Here is a 19,783-nt window from a genome sequence, read left to right as displayed (position 1 = left end):
GACAGCATGGCTGGTTGCAGTGTTCACTGCCAAGAGACCCAACTCTGGAGAGCATCTGGCAGACAAAACAAGAGCAAGCCTGGGGTTTGTTTTTCTTAGATGGAGCATATTTAGTCCAGCTTTTTATTAAGGGTTCTGCCTAATCTGGAAGGTGATTTTTTGGATGGCTTGCAAGAAAATTAAGTTTAGACATGCTGATTTCTTCTGGTATGACTATTGCCAGCAGAGCCCTTAGCTTTTGGGCTGGGTAGGCAATGCTTTTCTTTGCTGATGACTTGAGGGGGTAGTGTCCAGCATGTAAACAATTATCAGGCACTTCACCTCTTTTGACAAGTCCCTTTGTGCCTTCAAGTATGCCTGAGTGCCCACTGGAGGAGGCCTAGGCCTGCCCCTCCCACAGCAGATGCTGTTTGAGATTCCCTATATCCTATCCCATATGGATGGAGTGTGTTTTCCCCTTCACAGTTTTCCTTAACAACCTGCATGGAACAGAGACAACCAAGGAGACTGTTCTTAAGGAAGAGTCCTGTTTGTAATAGATAATAACACATATGTGTGGTCAAGTAAATGTGCAAACTGCTTCCCCAAGGTGGTATTAATTTCAAGCCTTTGCAAGCTCAAAATTGCCTGTGACTGTGTTTGTGGTGATGCTGGCTCCACCTCTGCCGGGGATGCCGCTGTTCCCATAGCAACTCACCATCTCCCGTTTTAGTCTTTCCCTTCCCTTTGATCAGAGAAGATAATTCCCAGATACAGAGTGAGCTAACAGCGTCCAGGTGCAGCACGGTTTGCCTTAACACTTGTTTAGGAGGAGCAGGCCACTTGATACTTTCCCACCGCAGGCTGTTGCAACCACCATCACTTGGCCTCTGCCGAGAGCTCTTCACCGCGTAGCAGGGGTGGTTTCCAGCCCACCCAATGCTCCAGGATAGCAGTGAGCAAAGGCAGGACTCTGCAAAGCTCATGCACACCCAGGCACTGGAAAAGGCCGTGTCCGTGGCCCATTAAGTTTATAGCGACCATATCTAGTCTTCAGAATTTTTATGTGTCTTACCAAGACTCTACACAGCGGTTGCCTCAGTACAGTGAGCCATCAGACCCCGGCAGCCACGATCCCTGGGGCAAAGACTGATTTCCCAGGATGCAGTGGCCTCCCATCCCTACAGCAAGGCAAGACAGCCCTTCTGCCCTCCTCACCCTGATGTTGAAGGCTGCAAGAGATTAGATTGATACTCTCAGTTTTGAAGAGCAGGTAGAAACGCAGGAGAATATAACTCTCTTTTTAACCAGATCATGGACAGTATGGCACTTTTTAAATTGTTTTGTGCATCTTCCTTTGTATTTCTGCAGCACTCTTCCTGTTGAGAGATGACTGCAGGAGAAGGTCAAGTTAGGACAGTAACAGTCTAACAGCATGTTTCTGCTAAAGCCTTTCTCAATTGCAACCACTTCTTCGAATGATGTGTGCTCTCCTTTTCCCCTACAGTTGGTCATGGGCAGAGCGAGGGTGATCGTATGGTTGTCTCAGATTTCCACGTCTTCATCAGGGACAGCTTGCAGCACATTGATCTCATGAAGAAAGAGCACCCTGAGCTGCCCATTCTCATTCTGGGGCACTCCATGGTAAGCACCCTCCCCTACCCCCCGGGACACGTGCCACAGCACAGTGGTACTGTTGTGGATCACAGGAAATAACTCAGCCCACAGCAGGAAAAACAAAGCTACAAGCAGCCTTCCCTCCCGCTTCGTTCACTGGCTGAGTTGCCAGCACGCCTTACCCCATGAGATTTGTCTTGAGTACAGTCAGCCCTTAACTCTTCTGCCTGGATCATGGCCCTAATGTTGCCATTTACAACAATGGTCTTATTTTTTACTAGGATCATTCATTCACACCGGGTACATGGAAAGTCCCACCACCTCCTTGCAGCATTGGGCTTCTCCTTTCATTTTAAGCGATAACCAGGAGGTTAAGGCCCTCAAAGCTTTGTGAGCGGGTAGGGGATGAAGCACGAAAATACCCTGTAGCCTCATTCTGTTAAACAGGAAAAAGTACCAGGGATTAGGACTGCAAAAACAAAGGCGCTGATTTGGTGAACAGATCTGAAGTCTGATTCTGACAGCACGGGCCAAATCCCTTTATTCAAGCTAGCAATATTCCCACTGATGTCATTGATCTGCTCTCCCTGCCGTCCCAGAGGAGACCAAAATGAATAAGTACTTTGGGATTCAAGCCATGCTCAGATAAATAAGTGTTCTTGCATAAGAAGGCATGGCATGCTTTGAAGTGCTTGCTGCGCTCCAAAGCTGCTGTAACAAGGAGCTAATTTCCCAGTGAGGTCTTTGAGATGCTTCTCGCTGCTGCTCCATTTAACAAGCCCCCGGTTCTCCGGCAGCGTGGAAGTTCACCAAATATTCCCCTTGGCAACTAATCCTCTGCAAACTTTCCCGAGCAAGCCAGCCAGGTCCCTTCTGTCCCCCACCCCTCACGCCATCAGCCACTGTCCTCATGCAGGAGGGCTCAGCCTGGCTGGCGTTCAGCCCAAAACCGTGGGCTGAGTGTTTGCTGTCAGGCCTTGGGCACAGCACTGCGAGGCTGGATGGGTTGGGGATGCTGAAGAGGAGAATATTTAACTTCCAGTAATTAGTGAAGATTTTTGCATGCTGGATGGCAGCATTGCTGTTGCCCAGGTCACCAGGGCCACAAGCACGGAGCGAGCCTGGCTTCACGGCATCTTCCCCATGCGGCACCAGTCTCTCATGCTGATGAGCATCAACTTACTTTTCAAGTCCCACCTGAACTACCACTTCAGACATTTTCTTCCCAGTCCTTTTAACTGAGGAGGACACAAGGCATCCTGGGGAGCTGACGGATATTGCACGGAGAGCTGGGTTCAGTGGAACGTGAGGGTTTACAGCATGAGAGCAGAAACCAGATCTCTTCTTCCCCAACAAAACCCGGCCACTTCTAGTGACCCTGCTCCTCCAGCCTTCCTTGATGACCACACTGCACTGTCACTGGGGCAGAAATAATTTGCTTGTTTGGACTAAAACGCTCCATATAACAGGATTGCTATATAATCAGATGTTGACACCTGCATTAAGCTACGGGCTGTTATTTTGCATTGCAGGGGGGAGCCATCTCCATTCTGACAGCTAGTGAGAGACCCGGCGAGTTTTCAGGCATGCTGTTAATCTCTCCTTTAGTGGTAGCCAGCCCAGAAGTCGCCACTCCCATCAAGGTAAGAGCAAACCCCCATTGCACCTAGTCACCTCGCTCTTCCACTGAAGGAAATACGTCAAGACCTCTAGCCTTAAAATGCAAAACCCTACTGAGATCTGTGCCACCTGGATGCCAGTCAATACTTGCCTTCTAAGAGCCTCTCCACAGTCGCACCTACTTTTCAGAGGGGAGGTGAATCCTGAACTCATCCAGAAAAGCTTATTTAAATGAGAGGCAAAGAACGATGCTACCTCAGGAGGTGGTCGCATTGTGCTTTCTTCACCACACCCTGCGGCAGCCCACGCAGTGCCGTACTTTCCCTTCCTCTCCTACAGTTTTCTTCCTGACTCATACAGAGTCTGGTATAGTTGCAACACAGACTGCTGGCTAAGTCAAGCCAGAGTTATTTTTGGCGTTTGGGGGATGACCAATTTCTAAACAAAACTAGAGCTCTTGAGTCCCAGGAATCCTTCATGAGCTTCAAAGAAGGCTTTCAGCTAAAGCATCACTGCCCCAGCAGTGTCCCATTTGGCTTGGTACCAAGGCTGGTTCTTGTCCAGACCATCCCCTTCAGTTTGTATTTAGGTTTTACCCCCCTCCCATTCACATGTCCCTTCCAGAGCTATTTCTGATCCAAATTTGCACTGCCCACTCTGCCCTTCCCCGGGGAGGCTCTGCAGGGCAACTGACCCTCAGCTCTCCCCTCCTGACTGAATTTTTAAAAGTATAAACAACAATCCTGAAAGAAGCTGGAAGCAAAGGGAAGGACCAGCTAAGCCAGCAGGAAGGCCAGATCATCTCATTCCCACAGGACTTGTTCCTTTATCCTTTCTCCTTAGACTCTTCTCCTAGGGCTAGCTTCTTGTTTTAATCTACTTCTAAGCTACTGCTCTTAGCTTTTTTTCTTCTAAGAGAAAGGAAACAGATTACCCCAGCTTTCAGTATAATCATGTCACACCTTCTGCTGTAACCAAAGCCATCTACTGACCCCACAAATCATTACAAGCACCAAAGCGTGCTTTTCAGTTACCTCACTCTTCCACTGAAGGAAACACGTTAAGACCACTAGCCTTAAAATGCAAAACCCTGCCAAGATCTGCACCACCTGGATGCCGGTCAATATTTTCCTTCTAAGTGCCTCCCCCACAGCCCCATGTACTCTTCAGAGGGGAAGTGAATCCTGAAATCATCCAGTCCAGGAAAACTTACTTAAATAGGAGTCAGAGCACCAAAGGGTGCTTTTAGGAGGCTGATAGCTGATTCCTCACAGGTGAGGCTATACCTGACTCAGCGTAAGGTCCCATGAGCACCAGTGCACCTGTTTTTTCTTACTGTGGAAAGAGAAAAATATAAATACTAAGAAAAAAAGTAGTATAGGGTCTCAATCTGGGAGACACTGTTAACCTTCTGTTTCTAGTCAAGTCAAGGAAAATATGGAAAGATTTTTCTTCCAGAGCTATACCTCTTGCTAGATGTTAAACCCTTTCTGAAATAAGGAGTCATCAGTTCTGTGGGAACTAGTATTATTGTAGCCTGGTTTCTTGCAGATCTGTACCAGATTGTTGCTTAATTTCAGTGTAGGAAATCCTAATCTCTAACTGAAGCATTGTGGAGATGTTTATACAGTCCCTTTCCTGGAGTCTCTCGCATGCAATAATAAAAGTGCACAGCGAGCTTCTTTCTCTTTCAAATCTACTGTTGCGTCTCAAAACTGATAAAAAATTAATTATTCCTGGAATATCTCTGCTCTGTCAAATTTAGTTGAAATCAGTCCTGGAATTGAAAAAGTGTTTTCAAGAGGAAGGAGTGAAAATGGAGTATTCCTGCGTAAGCCACTTTTTCCCATAAAGCTGAGCTGAGAACACTTGTGTGCTTTTTTTCCCTCTGAGAGCCAAAAACCATTTCATCGGTGTTTGTGCCTCTGAGGCACAAAGGCTTTGGTTTTCCCTTGGAACTGATATGACTTCTCAGCCCTGGGCCATTTCCCAAGGACTGTTGCATTCATCCCTTTGCTGGGGAAGTTTCCAGCTGAGCAAGAATTTACCTTGGCCTAAACAAATGAGGGCTCAGGGCAACACTAACTGTGGGCCAGATTACACACTGAGCCCCTCCAGTCGGTCTTAGAAATACCGTCCCACGCTGCAGCAGAAACGAGCCCTGGCAGCAGCAGCAATGCAGCATGTTTGCAGACTACGCGTGGGAAAACAAATTCTGCTCTTTGCAGACACACAATTTCATCAATGCCCCATAAATCCCGTGTCCTGATAGAAGCATTGACCTACTTGCTTCAAACCCAGTGAAGAGAGAGGCTGCTTTACCCCTCTTCTTCTCAACTAATCTGGACAAAATTTGGCTCTGAATATTCAAAATGTCAAAGGATGCAAAGAGACGGGAGTCACATATGCTGGCAAAGCACAGAGTAAAGGTAAAAAAGTAACTCCCACTACATTTCTGCTATTGAATGCTTTGAAATCGGGTGGGTAGGACAACCCTGAGGAAATAGTCCCTAATGATTAATCCTATACTAACACTCAGCCTATTCCTTAAGGACTCAGTACACAATATTGTCTCTACTTTTTGTGTTTTCCATCTATTGCTTTCCAACTCGACTGAACATCAGGTTGTTCCAGTACCTGAGGGTCTCCCAGTCGTTCAGCCTGAATCTGCACCCAGTAACAGTGCAGAGAACTATTTCTAAAGTTACAGACTGGAAGAAAGTATTATATTAAAACCCCTTATTTTGGCTTTACTCTGGTCTTTCCAGTTTAGCAGAGAAGTTAGTCATCAGGTTCACGCAAAGATACATGAATTCGTTTGGTACCCAGGTATGGAGACACTGTGTCTAATATATATCATGTCGCATCCCTGATACCATATCTCTCTGTTAACACTGTTCAGTTGCTCTCAACCTCATCCCTGTAGCTCATCACAGCGTCTCTTCCAGAGACTTTTCAGCTCAGCTAAAGGAACCTGCCCAGCTTAACCGGTTCAAACAACACCTTTTTTTAAATCCAGCTCATTTGCATCTGAAAGGAACTAAAGGGCATTCACACAAGCAGTTTGGCAAGTAGAGGTCATGGGGGAGAGAAATAAGCACGTCAAGGTGTGCAGGGAACAGGGATTGCTCCATTCAGAAGAGCAGCGTCTACGCTGCAAAGCACACGTACAGTTAAACTAGCGCAAAAACCATGAAATCAGCTTTAAGTTACACTTCCAGTCAAGAGGCAATGTTCAGCCATCTATTTCAATCTTATCCTGAGATCTTCTTCATAGACAGGGAAGGGCTGGATTTGAACACCGTTAGTATTTCACACACCTGCGGTGGCCTTGAGCAGCGGTAACAACCGCTGCTCTGTAGCATCATCCTCAGCCCAACCGGTAATACCCCCATCACTGCATGACCCGTTCTTGATCATTTGGGAGCTATTGTCTCAAGAACCAACATTGCTACTTCGAACCAACAGGGAGATAAACTCTTCAGGTATCAGCTATAGCCAGCACTTCAACAACACGGCTTTTAATTAAAGTCGGGCATGTCACAAGCTGAATCGCAGTGCTCGCAAAATCAGTGAAGGCCTGGGGGAACTTCCTGAATTTTTTATTATAACATAAAACTGGGTTTTTCTGTCCGTGACCTTGCCTCCAAGAATCATCAAAATTACATCTGAATTTTGAGGGTGTACTACATGTTGGAGGGAATGGAGCATTTCCTGCAGATCTGAAGACCCTTTGAAGGATGGTGGCAGAGTCCTTTCACGATCAGTCCTATAGACCAAGGTTAGTTCTGTCTGTGCATAAATAAGAGACTTTATGCACACAGGGAGTATATATATGTGTGTATAAGTACATGTGACATGTCTGTGTAGAGGGCCTGGTGCTGAACATTTCTGCATTTCTGAACACCAGAAATGATTCACCGATATCACTAACCCGGGACGGTACGTGCTGCTATACTTGTGGTCAGAAGCCAGCCCTATCTCTGTGGCAGTTTAGCAGTCAGCTTGTGACTCAGTTTGGCAAAACTCCAGATACATGCAAAAACTTCAAGGACGTTTCCAAAGCACGTCACGGAGGCGAGGTCATCAGTAGGCAGTGGGGTTGGGACGATAAGCATATATCATTCGAACAGAAAAATGGCCATACTGAATCTGACAAAAGGCTGTCTGGCCTGTCTCCAACAAAGAGGAGCCTGAGAAAGAGCATATATGTAGTTCTCCTTTCCTTGTCACACCTTCCCTGCCTTCAGCATATCATTAGGCTGGTGTATTGTTGCTCATATGGGAAGAAGATTCTACGTTAGGCTCCTTCTGCAAAATCCCTATTGCAGATCTTTGGCAATATAAATATTCACACATGTACCAAGCAGACACAGAGCAGAATCCCCATCAAAATCACATCGTCTTCTGGAATTTGAGCGTATGTCAACTAACTTCCTTCTTCAGCCAAATTTAAAAGTAAGCAAAGCCCACATCTTCCAAAAACCCTGCCATCTTTTACTCTTTTACGTGCCATCTTGGACCTAAATATTTGTGGCCTTAATATCAACATACTGATCTTGTGGCCAATACTCTGAATAGATCTTGAGAGAGCATCAGCTAACCTCTCATGCCAAGGTATTTCCTCTTGGATAAGCAATCTTTAGGCATAAGAACTCTCCCTAGCTCTTAACTCAGGCTCCAATTTTAGGGCAGCCTAATTGCCTTAGTTGTGATACTCTGTGGAGACAAGCACTTCCAGACCATTATTCAGATCTTAGAGGTGTTCTGGGAGGTGTTTCTCTCACTCCCCATACTCTGTAAAGAAAACCTAGGACAATTACACTTGTTCTAAGTTAAATACTTCAGCTAGGTATATAAAGTTACTTGGCATATATCTGGGTCATCATAAGCGGTTTCAGAGAAGCAAAACTGGTGTCAGCGCACAGAGTCCTTAACCTTGCCTAGGATTCGTGAAGATGATTCCTCAAATCATCACTGCCTGGAATTAACACAAAACAAAGAAAACCCCATTCCAGCTTGTTTGCATCATAAACTCATACTTGCATCGGTGTGGGTATGTTAATGTACTAGTCTATCTCCAGAGACCAGAGCAGAAATTAATTTTGCTGACACAGTGCCATAGCCAGTGAGGGGCTCAGTAGACTGGTAGACAGTGACACCAGTTCCCAGTCACATCCGCCCCAAGGTACACACGTGTTCTCGAATCTGCTGTGAGTCTTTGCTGCCTTGCACTCCTGGATGACTTTGACTTCAACCTTGTGTTATTCCTCTAATATCATAATGACTCTGTCATGTATCATCTGAGATCTGAAATGCCAGGGAGTGCTTCAGAAGTGATTACACAGCAGCAGAAACAGAGAACATAGGTGACAGCCTACCTGCAAGTGTTAGCTGTGAACACGAAAGGGCCATAAAAGACCAACAAACACTAATTACATGATTTCTGACTTAAGTGGTGATCACTTAATTAAAGACAGCTATCAAAGATCAGAGCAGAACCCCGGTATCAACGTGCATGAAAGAGAGTATCCTTTCTTCTGCCAGCGGTTTCAAGCCTGGGCTGCTGAATGCTTTTGTGTTTCCTTCCCAGGAGACAAGCGAGCAATGGATTTCCTTAGCCACTGCATGCACATTTTGCTGTTGCTTATTTACAGGTTCCCCAGAGAATATGCTTATCAAAAAGAGTGCAGCCTAGGCAACTACCGCAAATTACACTGAACATCGCTTACGCACTGCAGCCTCAAATGAAGGCTGTGGCAGCAAGAAAAGGGCAGCAAAACAACAAAACGCAGCCCTTCCGAAGGCTGGAAATGGCTTTTTCCTATCAAAGTGCTTAACTGAGGCCTTTTTAGAAATTAACTTGAGAATGAGAAAATGGCAGAGTACAATGAAGTTGTGATGTTGCATGTGGAGGGACAGCTGACAGCATTTCAGACTAGCACACTCACTCCTTGAGCCTGGGACCAGTTTAAACACTTTAACAGAAATCTTTTAAATACAGGATAGATCTTTCTCCGGTGTCAGTTGACATTTCTCAACCGTTTAACTTACATGTGGATACCCATCAGCTCAGGATTTGGCCCTCTATGTTATCTCTCTTGCTCTAACTAGCTCTTTAACTGCTTGCTTTCCTCTCCCACAGGTTTTTGCAGCGAAAGTGCTCAACTTTGTTCTCCCAAACCTGTCACTGGGATCAATAGATCCAAATGCAATTTCCCGGAACAAGAAGGAGGTGAGAACCTTAATGCCATTTAAAGTCACTGCATAGTTGGTATCTCGTCCCAGTCCTGCCATTTCTCTTTAAAAAAACACCCAAGTGTTTTGCTAAATCACGAGGGCAAGATCTATGCTGCTGTAAAAAGGTGAAACATCTCTGAACTCAGTGGAACTGACTGCACATAGCAGAAAAACTGTGGGAAATCAGCTGTTCATCCCTTTGGTGCATCTTGCACCCGCAGCCGCTCTGGGTGCAAGACACAACAGAGTCCTGTGCTATGGTTGTGGTAGAAAGCACATAGGAACCGTGTTTGTCTCTGCTGCACCACCACTGCCCATTACAGTGGCAAAACCAACTCGTACAGGTTGCAAACACACTGCTAAAGTCAACTTTTCTACCGCTGCTCTTTGCAGCAAAACCGTGCAAAACCCTACAGTCCTGGAGATTTGTTCTGCTGCTTGCAAACCAGGATCGTGTTGTGCTGAATGCATTCAGAGGAAGAGAGCATGCTTGCCCCAAAGACCTTGCTGCAAGGTTTTGGATAACACGCTGGCTCTGCTACAGCCTTTCCGAACAAATGATGTACTCTTGCTGTGCCCGAGAATAATACTTAAACTAACTGCAGTTGAAGCAGCCGTGCAACAACCCAATTCCAGCTCCACCAGTGCGACCGTGCGTGGAGCTGCTAAGAGTGAGATTTTTGTAGTGTCACCACCAGTTGGGACTCTTCTCCCATTCATTCCCACTCCTAGTGATAACTGTTGCAGCCTGTTCGTGCCGTCACTGGCAAAACCAGGTATCATTGCACCTGCGGCAACAACACATAATGAAGTTTTTTCCTTCTCAGTGTTGTGGGAGGAGTGAAAGGAGGGAGAAACGAACTGTAAGTGAATAAAGATGCTTTGGCTGGACCCAGAACTTGAGGCATTTCAGAAATCAACTTGAACAATAGAAAATGGCACCCAAGTGTGTGTCAAGAGCAGGAGAGCTTCGCTGGTGTAGTGGTCAGTTGTTCCTGTGCTCCCACATCAGCTCACATCTCACTGACAGATGCTGTCATTTTTCCTGGTGTTCATGCAATGGTTCGTATCTTAGGTAGAAATTAATAAATTGCCTTCCGCTGGGGAGGCAGCTTGACAGGCATTGGAATTGAAGCTGAAAGGATCAGGAGCAAAGGCAGTGTCAGCAGCTCTGTGAGTGCAAGGCATTCAGCCTCGGCATATCCCACCTCTTTGACTCACCCATTCAGTAAACTGGAAAGCAAAGGGTCTCCCAGAATAGCCATAAAGCGTTCAGGGTTGTTTCTTGGCTCTGCCAAAGAGTTTTTTGGTCCAATGACTTTCAGTTTCCTTATCTGTGAATAGAGCATAACATTTCACAGAGCTGAAGGCAGAAAGATTCAAACAGCTGAGAAAAGGAAGACAAAGTAGGTCCTAGGAAACTGTCAGGATGAGCATGGAGTGAGTTCATCTGCATCCACTGATACAACATATGACAGATGTTCTTAAGCACCATATGAGGCTGCACAAAATACATACTTGGGAAGAAGGCTAATGCCAGGCAAGCTCTGGAAACCTGCTCTTAATTACATTCAGTTGCCATAATTTGTTGCATATAATTCAGAGAAAAGGTTTAAATTAGAGAACTAATTCACTAAAATCACATGGAGGAAAATTTTCACTTCTGCATTTGTATTTAGAGGATAAGAGCAATCAGTGCTCTGGAGGAGGAGAGGAATTTGAGTGTTACCCCCATCTGAAGAGTGAGCATGGCTGGGACACATGGGTCTTTGCCGCCTTCTGAGAGTTGGGGTGGTTGAGCCTGGAGAAGAGAAGGCTCCAGGGACACCTTCCAGTACGTAAAGGGGGCCTGTAAGAAAGATGGGGAGAGACTTTTTAGCAGGGTCTGTCGCGATAGGACGCAGGGTAATGGTTTTAAAGTAAAGGAGCGTAGATTCAGACTAGATATAAGAAAGAAATTTTTAACAATAAGGGTGGTGAAACACTGGCACAGAGAGGTGGTAGATGCCCCATCCCTGGAAACAGTCAAGGTCAGGTGGGACGGGGCTCTGAGCAACCTGATGTAGTTGAAGATGCCCCTGCTTACTGCAGGGGGATTGGACTAGATGACCTTAAAAGGTCCCTTTCAAACCAAAGTTTCCATCATTCTATGATTCTGCACTGGTTTGTTGTGTGGCACTTGAACTCTGTGCCACAGCTGGTCCTTAAGGGTAGCAGTTTTAAATATACTGTCCCCGACAGCTGGATCTTCTGCTGGAAGATGCTAGTGCTGCACTAAATAGCTTTACAGGAGAAAAGTGCTGATGTGGGGACATCCCAAATAACAATGAATTTAGAAAAGTGCCAGTGAGCTCCCTTAATCTGGTACACAATATTGACTGAGCATTCTGATGTTGCGGTGATGTTAGGATGTTAGGTCCACAGCAACCACTGGACATAGTTTATAATAAATGCTATTGTATTGTCTTTCTACCCAAATATTTGCTGCTGCTCCCACTGCTCTATGAAGCTCCAAGTCTCAAGAGCTTCCTTTGAGCATTTTGTTTTTCCTCTGCCCTTTCTCTTTCCGTGGAGCAGGGCAAAGCCTTTTGCACTGGATAAAAATGTAGATCTGCTTCATTAAAGTCTGCTTATAATGGAGTAGTCTTCCAAACGAGACAACAAGCCCGTCCTTGCTGTGCTGCCTGCACATCTGCAAGTGAACACAGAGCTGACATAGCAGCTGTGGACTGTGATGTAAAGCGCTTTCCTGACCATCTTCAAACACCAGGAGCTGGGGCTCCAGGCTCTTACTGAAGACAACACAGCATCTAACGCACACTCCACCCTCCTTTTGGACTCAAGACGCACAGCTTCAAAGCGCACAATGTGCTGGATACATCCATTATTTATACGTTAAACATATTCTCCTGCCATACCAACTTTCTATTCTCTAGAAATATTTTTGGGACATCATCCAAGAATTTCCTGATGAGTTTGTGTTCCCAGCAGGCTGTCCTCAGGGTACAGGGACTGAAACACAGGATGGTATGGAGATGTTTGTTTGATCTGCTTGCTATAACAAATACAAGAGACACAAAAGAGAGCAAAAAGCAAACTTAAAACCCCAGTCTTGTTATTCCAAAGAGGAATAACGTCACAGGGGCAGGCACCTCTTTACCCCATTACTCTTTGTTAGCTGTCATATAATTCAGTGGAACAGTCCCACTGACTTCAGTCTTGTTCCTGCAGAGTCCACATGGGATGAGGCTGTAATTACCTTATAATGAATTTATTGCTCTGCAAAATGCAAAGGGAAGACACAGACCTCTAAGCGGGGGAACAGAATGCAGCAGGAGCCCTGATGGTTGCTTCTGTCTGAGGATTACGTAAAGAGAAAAAAAGACCTGTTTGTGATGGTCTGTGCAGAGCCTTCACTGGACCATGGCTGGAAGCAGTCGCAGGCTCTCCTGGGGACACCCTCACTTGCTTGCTCCCGCTGGCCCGGAGCTCGGCGTGCTAACGGGAGCTCTGGGCTCGCAGGGTTTGCAGTTTATAGCTTGCAGAATATACAGCCCATTCCCTGTCTTCTCCTCTTTCCCCAGCAAGCTGCTGCTTTGCACTCACCCCATGCACTGAACATTAACTCTGACAAGGGTTCCTGTTCATGGACTGGGAACAGGATCCTCCCCCAACAGTCCTGACTTATTTTTTCCCCTCCCATCATCTACACAAAAATATTTTCTGGCTGTTCAGTAGCTAAAAAATCTCTATTCTTTCAGAAAAGAACGAGAGAAAGAAAGAAGCCCATTAGGTCATTCTCGTAGCATTTATGGGGCTGGGGAGGGGGCCAGCTCACAGGAATTCATCAACATCGTTTTACTCCGCGGGAAGGGAACTTCTGTCAATCCATTCACCTACCCCTTCTGATTCCACCTCCTGCAAAGTCTCTCGTTTGTTGCCTTCCATTAAAAAAAAAAAGACTGAAAAGTAAAAAGAAAGCCATCTCAAAGCTGTGTTGCTTTAACACAGCAATGTGACATAGATCCAGACAAGTAACTCCCAGATTAGGCTGAAGCTAGTTGCTAAGTGCAACACAGTGGTTTAGCTCAAAATCCTGATGAAAAGTCAACACGTTTGGCTGAAAATATCAGGGTACACCCAGCTGTCAACAGGACAGCTAGCGAAGTGTTGTGTGTTGTGTTGTGGTTGGTGCTTTGGAAGTCAAAGCTGAACTTTTTCCATGAGCATGGTCACGAGAGGATGCTTCTTTCGAAATACAGGCAGCTTCTTGTCCTTTTGAAGCACTTTGCAGAGCAAGGAAGGTATGGCAGACAGATGGGCTGAGCAGTGTAGGGGTTGCAGGTTGTGGGTGGAGGAACCAACAAGCTGGTCGGGCACTAGGAGAGTCCGTGTGGAGCCAGGAGGACCACGTGCTGTTCAGCCTCTTTGCTTCCTAAGGCCTTTAGCAGGAGCGGAGGATGCTCCGCATGTCTTCAGAGTGGATCCTTTTACCGTAACTGCAGTCTCATCTTTGCAGCGGCCTCTTACAGTTTTCTAAACCCTCAGCATGTGTGGGCACTTGCTTCTTTGAAAGGAAGATACTGGAGGTAAGATCCTGTGGTGAGAGACTGTTATGTTCGTCTCCCTGCCAAAAACTACCTGTCACTTCAGAGTAGCCATGATCACAGAATCATTAAGGTTGGAAAAGACCTTTAACGTCATCACGTCCAACCATCACCCCAACACCACCATGCTGCAGCAGTTGGCACATTTTTTGAACACTTCCAGTGATGGTGACTCCACCACCTCCCTGGGCAGCCTGTTCCAATGCTTGACCACTCTCTCCATAAAGAAATTTTCCCTAATATCTAGTCTAAACCTCCCCTGGCCCAACTTGAGGCCATTTCCTCTTGTCCTATCACTAGTTACTTGGGAGAAGAGACCAACACCCACCTCGCCACAACCCCCTTTCAGGTAGTTGTAGAGAGCGATGAGGTCTCCCCTCAGCCTCCTCTTCTCCAGACTGAACAACCACAGATCTTGCAGAGAGGCCAAAACGCAATGAGGGCCTTAATCAGCCCCACCATGTAGTTCCCTTCTGCCAGCCTGATAATCTCATCTCCTGGGGAGATGAACAAAGAATCCACCCCAAAGCCTTTCTGGCTTCTCGGTGGGGACCAGGCAGGCCACACTGTCCTGGTACAGTGCACGTCTGTGCCTATGCCTACGCATAGCTACACGTCCCTGGAGTGGCCTTGTGGGTCGTCTACCACCCATGGTCCCCCCAGGGCAGGCACGTGCAGCAGCAAGAGGGCCTCAAGTTTCTGCAAAGCAAAGGAGAATTTGAACAGACCCCACTGCCTGCAAGGAGAGGAAGAGACTGCTTTTGGCTAACCTATAAATAACCTCCATTTCTAAAAACATCTGCCAGGGTTGGGAGAAACTGGAGGCTGTGCCAGAGACCAACCCATAAACAAAGCATTCTGGCAAACACTGAGATGGCAGTGGTTGTGTGGGCCGTCTCCATGTACAGTATACAAATATTTACTGTAGATTTGCCTGCTGCAGTAACTGCTTATTCCTAGCAAATTTCTGCACCAGCTCTTGTACATTTTTATCCTCTCACAGTCTGGCTAAGCAAGTTGTTGACTTTTTTTTGCCTACCACCAAATACTGTCATTTGCTGCCTTCTCTGTGCACACTTGGCACCCGGAGAGGACTCCTCAGCATAAGAGTGCTTTGCAGTCAGATGTGTCAGTTGGCTGTGGGTGTAGGTCACTGTCTTCATCGCTGGAGAGGGAAGATGAAAGAGAAGAACATCTGAGCCCTCAGCAGAGAGGATAAGGACCTGGACAATATCAACTTTGAAATAAAGCAATCTGCAGAACCCTCTGCAGAAGAGACTGTCACCTTTGAGTGACAGAAGGACAGAAAGAGCAGAAAAATGCAGGCAGGTGTCCCCATGGGAACAGTCTTTGTCCAACAGTGGTTGTTTGCCTGCAGAAAGAGCTTTGGCTTGAATATTTTTTAGTGACAGAAGAGAGAAACACACAGCATGGGGTAAACCAGGTTGTGTGAGCAGTTCTGGGTAGCCACAGTAAAGATCTTGACCTTGAGTCTAATGGCAGGATGTCCTGACAGAGTAGGAAATGACTGTGCAAGCCAAGGGAAGAGACTCCTCACCGCCAGGCTGAGCTGCTTTGTCTTTTCTGCATGAAATATTGCTAACCTTAAATTACCTCTTTCATCTTGCCAGATAGAGTCTTATACATCCGATCCCCTGGTCTACCACGGTGGCATGAAGGTCTCCTTTGTCATCCAGCTGATGAATGCCATTGCTAGAATTGAGCGAGCTCTGCCCAAGCTGACTTTGCCCATCCTGGTGCTACACGGCTCTTCCGACAAGCTCTGTGATATCAAAGGATCCTATTTACTGATGGACACAGTGCAGAGTCAGGACAAAACACTCAAGGTCATCTTACTTTCTTCATTTTTAGGGTATTATCCTGTCAGTGTTGGCCTGAGAATGAGTGACTGTGAGGGGTAGGGAGCCTGCTGCGCTCAGAGAGCTGGAGGCAAAGCAGGACTGATGCATTGGTGAGACCGAGCAGGTTACAGCCCCTTTCACCAGGAGGTAGCACAAGTACAGCCCTCCTCTGCACAGTGTGGTGGCCTTTGACCAGCTGCAGCCAGGCTGGGAGCAAGGGGTGGTGGATGGTCTCAAGACCTAGAGGGTCTCTTGGGCATGAGCAACTTGGTGTAGAAGTAGAGCGAGGCTCATAAGCAGGTGAAGTGCTGACCCCAAGAGCTCTTCTGAACACCACCAACTGTGAGAACACCAATCTTACCTCATGCCCCAGCACGTAAAGGTGCAGGGGGCCCTTTCCAAAGGCCACACAACAAAAGCCACCTCACATCTGCTCATTTCAAGAGAGCCACAGCTGATTAACCAATTGTTAGCACATGAATGAGCCTGAAAGAGAGACAGGGAGAGCAAGGGAAAGCTTTTGTCACTGGAAAAATAACTGGATAGTCTGGGCATAAAAGGAGTAAAGTTGCACAAGGCATGATGGGAACATCCCCCATTGTCCTTTAAACTCCAAGGGCATGATAACTATTTCCTCCTCCTTAGTGGGATAGGAAGCAAGAAATGCATGGGGTTGGGCCATGCACTATCATCTCCCCAAGGGGCAGCAGGGTCCTGCGGTAACACGCAGACATCAAGCTGCAATGCCAATGCCTTCCTGCTTGCGGAGGGCCAGCACCGCCAAAGGCATCTCCTTGATTTCATAACCTGCCACATCTAGGAAGAAAACCCAACAAGCTGCGGGCAGGACGTGTTGGACCTGTGGGTGTTGACAAGAGGGGACCGAAGGCTGTTTTGTTCGCGCAGATTTTTTTTTCTATGCTAATCTCCACTCTCTCCCTGGTTGCAGGTGTATGAGGAAGCCTATCACGCCCTCCACAAAGAGCTGCCCGAGGTCTCTACCTCTGTCTTCACAGAAATACTAACATGGATTGGCCAGAAGGTCTCAGCAGCTGGGGAAACCAGCCATGCTTAAGAGCAATTGTTTTTGCAGCTCTTACTGGGGTTTTCTGGGAATAGATGTTTTTCTTAATAGAGGTCTCTCTGACAAGATCTAACGTGGAGGGACTCTTGGGATATTTTATCATGCACAGCGTAAGGGAGGGTGGGGAGAGAGGCACAGGGTGGGGCATTATTTGCTGATGTCGATGGCCATTGCCCTGATCTGGGGAAGAATGAGCTCTGGGAGCAGCTGCCAAAGCTTTCCAGGCCGGGTGACTTTACTGAAATGCCCCTCACCCACCAAACTCCCCCCATCCCTTCCCCTTCTCTGCTTTCGCTGGGGTGACGGGTGTATTTATACTGCAATAATTTTTGGTATGTTAAAGAAGTCAGTATCTTCCACTTCACGGTTTTGCTTCCAGGTGCGTACAGTCCCTCCCCTCTCCCCACCATCCAGTACCTTAAAAGCCCTGGTCCTTGAGAAGAGAGCCGTAACGAAGGTGCTGGGTAACGAGGAGAGGCTGAAAATGGAGCTGGCAGGTCCCTGAAGGTGGAAGGCTGGTTTTCAAGGTCAGATGCCTTTGGATACTGCCTTTATAAGCAGGCCAGGCCAGAGGAGAGCATAAAGAGAGGCAGCCCCCCCCCATCCTCTGCGAGTTTGCACTTGGGGAAAGCGTGTTGAACAGCTCTTTAATTTTCATTGTCAGAGCAGGATCCCAGAGGGGACAGGAGGAATGTGAAATCAAACCCACTTAGCACATTCAAAAACCGTGCTTTTCCCAATGCCAAACCTCATCTTCTCTGCAAAATGAACTATTCTGTAAATATTCCTCGGGGCTGCTTTTTTTCCTTCCTTCTTTTTTTTCTTTTGGAATTAATCACTTGCGCTACTGAAACTGAAAAAGCAAAGTCAAAGTTATAAGAGAATATAGTAATATAATATATGATGTATATAGAGGTGGCTGAGAGCTGGGGAAGAGATGGGAGGAGAGTCTAAAGAAGGGGTTAATTGTTCCTTCTCTTGGCAAGGAATAATGTTGTCCCACCGGGATCCAGTCCTCTCACCATAACTTTACAGTCATAATCTGTTGTTTTCCTTCATCAGTTGGAAAACGTCCTGAAAATAATGCTAGAGAGAAGCACAGAGCATCTGGTGGGTGGGGACTAGCAGTGGGTGTCCTCATGGTCCACCGGTTTAGCAGGAGACCCACAGCATGAACAGAGATCCCTTCCAAGCTCATCCCAATCTCCTTCTAGTCAGCACAGCCACTTGTGGGGCAGATCACTGAGCAGAGGGGACAAGCTCACCCCTCTAAACAACATGGGGAGCTGAAGGCAGAGCATAGGGTGCAGTCATCCATCCAGCATCTACCTTGCTGCACTGGGAGCATCCAGGGGCACTGGTGTGCGAGCTGCCACGGCGCAGCTTGTGGACCGGCCCAGTGGTGCAGACAAGCCAAATCCTGGAGCTGCCTGGGTCTCTGGTAGCAGCAGGGCTAAAGGAAAGACTCAAGAGCCAGTTATGGAGCAGAGGCATTGTATCGATACAGCAAGACCTGCGCAGCGATGGCAGCGTGGCTGTGCGGCTCAGTTTGTCCGGGGTGATGGCCCTAATTGTGAACACACTTCTTAGCACTAGCCCAAGGGAAGGGGTTTAGCCTGCGCCTCTCCCTCCAGTTTTGCAAGAAGAAAACACCTGCGAGTGTTGCACTATGAGAGAGTGGGGCATCTCCCCCCGTGACAGACCAGCCCCCTTAGTGCCTTCCCCGGCAGCAGTGGGACCTGCGGCGGTCGCGGGGGGGTCACTCACCTCTCCTCCCCTTGAAGCCACTTCTGGCAGCATTCAGGAAAGGGACCTTTGTGCAATAATGGTCAGAATCAGGGCTCGGTCCCGGTCGGTCCCGGCAGCGTGGGTGGATGACGGGTGTATGGATGCAGGTTACGTCCTCGTAATGGCCCTGTAAGGGGCGCAAGCCAGGAAAGCTTTTATGCAGGTTGATCCAGGCACTTTCATACTCGTATTTTCTTGCCTCGAAAGAGAGGAACGAGGTGTGGATCTCCCAGCAACACCAGCTTTGGATTCATTATTCCAGTGCAATCAGCTGTTCCCACAAACCTCTGCTAAACCTCTGGTGACACTTGCTTTGGGAAGGAGGCGAAGCAGAGGCCGCCTGCAAGATCTCCCCGCAGCCCGGCGTGTTGCGCCTTCTTTTGCCCGAGCAAGATCCCTCCTTGCCAGATGCTGCTGGGGAAAGACAAGGAGCGAGAAGAGGAACACTACAGCAGTGATAAACCTCACCTGCCTCTTCAGCTGGAACAGGAATCAAGTAGGCGTGATCCAGCGGTGACAGACCCTGCGGGGGCTGTAGGAAGATGATTTAAGGATGGGATTTTTGAAAGCACTTTTCCCAAGGAAGTCAGGAGGAGTAAATCAATGCCCACATTCTTTACATCCCTTCCCAAATTGAAAAGCACTTTGTGGGGGGGAGGGAGGTGACCTTCCAGCAGGAAGGTCAGAGCCCGTCTGCTCCCTCCAACCTGGCTTCAGGCAGAGGAAGGTCCGTGGTCAGTGCCTTTGAGGAGATGTGTCCTTTCACCCAAGAAACGTCTGCAGCTCAGCAGAAATAAAAGGAAACCAGTTACGTTGATCTGGGGAAGGCTTGTCCCTCTGTCTTGCAAAGCTCAGCAATGGCATGTGGCCTGGGGAAGCTGTGTTTGAAATTCAGGTTAACAAACAAAAAGTTCAAACAACAACAAAAAAGCCAAATAAGCCCCAAGCCCCTGGCACAGCAGGGGTTACTGCTGCCCTCAGCCAGT

At 47.4% G+C, this 19,783-nt stretch overlaps 1 protein-coding gene across 1 annotated transcript in view; it reads left to right on the top strand.

The window, feature by feature from the left end:
- Positions 1-17,000, top strand: part of MGLL (monoglyceride lipase) — a gene marked incomplete at its 3' end in the record, with an annotated part of 62,088 nt that extends 45,088 nt beyond the window's left edge. Inside the window, exons 3-7 of the mRNA XM_082004597.1 lie at positions 1,487-1,623; positions 3,129-3,239; positions 9,362-9,451; positions 15,695-15,910; positions 16,875-17,000. Coding sequence (XP_081860723.1) covers positions 1,487-1,623; positions 3,129-3,239; positions 9,362-9,451; positions 15,695-15,910; positions 16,875-17,000 — 680 coding nt within the window. The remainder of the gene's footprint in view (positions 1-1,486; positions 1,624-3,128; positions 3,240-9,361; positions 9,452-15,694; positions 15,911-16,874) is intronic.
- Between the last annotated feature and the right edge of the window lie 2,783 nt (positions 17,001-19,783).

Source organism: Phaethon aethereus (genome assembly GCF_964289735.1).
Source record: "Phaethon aethereus genome assembly, chromosome: 11".
Taxonomy (NCBI): Eukaryota; Metazoa; Chordata; class Aves; order Phaethontiformes; family Phaethontidae; genus Phaethon; species Phaethon aethereus.
Note: the sequence above shows the minus strand (reverse complement) of the source record. Positions and strands in the feature narration are given on the sequence as shown.